The sequence below is a fragment of the Aptenodytes forsteri genome, unplaced genomic scaffold (assembly GCF_000699145.1).
Source record: "Aptenodytes forsteri isolate BGI_AS27 unplaced genomic scaffold, ASM69914v1 Scaffold7, whole genome shotgun sequence".
In the NCBI taxonomy this organism is placed as follows: Eukaryota; Metazoa; Chordata; class Aves; order Sphenisciformes; family Spheniscidae; genus Aptenodytes; species Aptenodytes forsteri.
Window position 1 is genome coordinate 3,062,932 of NW_008795919.1, and position 2,309 is coordinate 3,065,240.

General features: G+C 62.0%; 2 protein-coding genes across 2 annotated transcripts in view; one reads left to right on the forward strand and one right to left on the reverse strand.

The window, feature by feature from the left end:
* The window catches only part of FAM229A (family with sequence similarity 229 member A), a 3,738-nt gene extending 3,412 nt beyond the window's left edge, over positions 1-326 (reverse strand). Inside the window, exons 1-2 of the mRNA XM_009284842.1 lie at positions 268-326; positions 39-150 (exon numbers count right to left, since the gene is read on the reverse strand). Coding sequence (XP_009283117.1) covers positions 39-150; positions 268-326 — 171 coding nt within the window. The remainder of the gene's footprint in view (positions 1-38; positions 151-267) is intronic.
* Positions 327-499: 173 nt separating this feature from the next.
* Positions 500-1,736, forward strand: TSSK3 (testis specific serine kinase 3). Its single transcript, XM_009284843.1, has 2 exons — positions 500-644; positions 1,075-1,736. The coding sequence occupies exons 1-2, from the start codon at positions 500-502 to the stop codon at positions 1,734-1,736; spliced, it is 807 nt and encodes a 268-aa protein (XP_009283118.1).
* The last annotated feature ends 573 nt before the right edge of the window (positions 1,737-2,309 follow it).

The window sequence follows — 2,309 nt, forward strand, 5'->3', positions numbered from 1 at the left end:
GCCCCCCCTTCCCTCCCCACAGACCGCTCGGCGCCTACCGGCTCCTGAGTTTCGGGAGGCACAGCTGAGCTGGGACAGTCACCCGCCTCGATGGGGAACCTCCGAGCCTGCGGCGCCTGCTGGGAGCTCATGTCCGGGCCCCGGACGCGTCTGACCGGACAGGAGCAGGCGGGTGAGCCGGGTGAGCACGGGCCCCCCAGCAATGGCAAAAACACAGGGGGAACATGGGGGGACCCCAGCCAGCCCCGTAACATCCGCACTGCCCACCCCAAGAGCCCCTGCTCACCAAGAGGGCGTGCCAGCCTGTCCCCCACCTCGCTGCGCATCCGCCACCCGACTGACGCAGCGTCGGCTGCATCACAATAGCACCCCCAGGTTTTAAAAGGTCCCTCTGTGCCCCCCCCGGGGTGCTGCGGGTGCCCCCAGGGCGCTGAGATGCTGTTGCGGAGTCGCTACAGGATGAACTGAGGGAGCGAAGGGTCCCAGCTCACGTGAGGACATGGAGGGGTTTTTGCTTGCCAATGGCTACCAGCTCGGCAGGACGGTCGGGGAGGGGATGTACTCCAAAGTGAAGGAGGCTTTTTCCCAAAAGCACCAGAAGAAAGTGGCAATTAAAATCATTGATAAGAAGGAAGGCCCAGAAGGTAAATTAAAATAATTGATAAGAAGGAAGGCCCAGAAGGTAAGAGCTGACCCCGAAAGAGCTCCAGGCTGAGGCACTGTCCCTCCCTGGAGGCTTTTAATTCCCAGCAGAAAACTAGTTTCCCAAACTCGCCACCTGAGAACGGAGGGCAGGGGGGGGAGCGCGGTGCTGGGGGGTCCAGCAGAACAGCCCGGGGACCACGGCCCGAGGATTAGGACCCGTTTAGGTGGCCGCCTCTCCGACCGCAGGGACGGCAAAGTGCTGGCAGAGCCCAGCATCCCCCCCCCCCTCGACGAGCATCCCTCGGGCGGTGCCAGGCCGTAAGGAACCGGGCACCCCTGGAACGACCTTCCTTCCCTCTGCCGGGTCCCGGAGGGGAGCCAGCAGCTCAGGGACACCCCAGTGAGCAAACCCTCCTCCTCTCTCGGCAGAGTTTATTCGGAGATTCCTGCCCCGGGAGCTCCAGATCGTCACGCGCTTGGACCACAGGAACATCATCCGCGTGCACGAGATGCTGGAGTTCGGGGAGGGGAAGATCTGCCTCGTGATGGAGCTGGCGGAGGACGGGGACATCTTTGACTACGTGCTCCGCGAGGGTCCCCTGCCCGAGCCCCGCGCCAGGGCGCTCTTCCGCCAGCTGGTCGAGGCCGTCCGGTACTGCCACGACTGCGGGGTGGCCCACCGCGACCTCAAGTGCGAGAACGCCCTGCTGCAGGGCCACACCTTGAAGCTGACGGATTTTGGCTTTGCCAAGCTGCTCCCCAGGGACCGCAGGGAGCTGAGCTGGACCTTCTGCGGCAGCACAGCCTACGCAGCGCCCGAGGTGCTGCAGGGCATGCCCCACGACAGCTGCAAGGGCGATGTCTGGAGCATGGGCGTCATCCTCTACGTCCTGCTCTGTGCCCGCCTGCCCTTCGACGACACCGACATCCCCAAGATGCTGCACCAGCAGCAGAAAGGCGTCTCCATCCCCGGGCACCTGGGGATCTCCAAGGAGTGCCAGAACCTCCTGAAGATGCTCCTGGAACCGGACATGACCCTGAGACCCTCCATCGAGGGGGTCAGCAGGCACCCCTGGCTGACGAACCCCTGAGAAGGACTCGCCCTGCTCTCCCCACGTGGAACAGATTGTTTCTAAAATGACGATAAATTTGGAGGTCAGCGTTTCCCATCTATCCAGCCTCGCAGGCGGCGCGCCTGGCCTCCGGCTGGCAGAGACGAGGTCTGGTTCGTACCCGGGCATTTTTATCAGCTCACTCAAAGCCCTCGGCCGGCAGCGGTGGGGGACAGGGCAGACACGAGCTCCGAGCAGCCTGGGGCAGCGCGGGTCCCCCTTCCCGAGTTAAGCAAAGCCCCCCTGAGGCGGGTGGGAGGAAAGGGGCAATTTAAAGCAGCTGACACGCAGACCCTCTCGAGGCAGCCGTCGCCGTCCCGCAGGCAAAGGAAATGAGACCACCCGACGCAGGCAGAGACTCTGTAGAATTCCTTTAATTGCTGTTAACTGCAAGTCTGTAAAAGGTTTGGAGAAAGTCATCGTTACAAAACTACCAGCTGTTAGAATTGTTCCTGGTTTTCACCCCAGCTAGAAAAGGCTCAGGGAGATGCGGAATAGTTCAGAACAGAATATTGCACAGACAACCAAACGGTTAATTTGACTGAAGAAGGG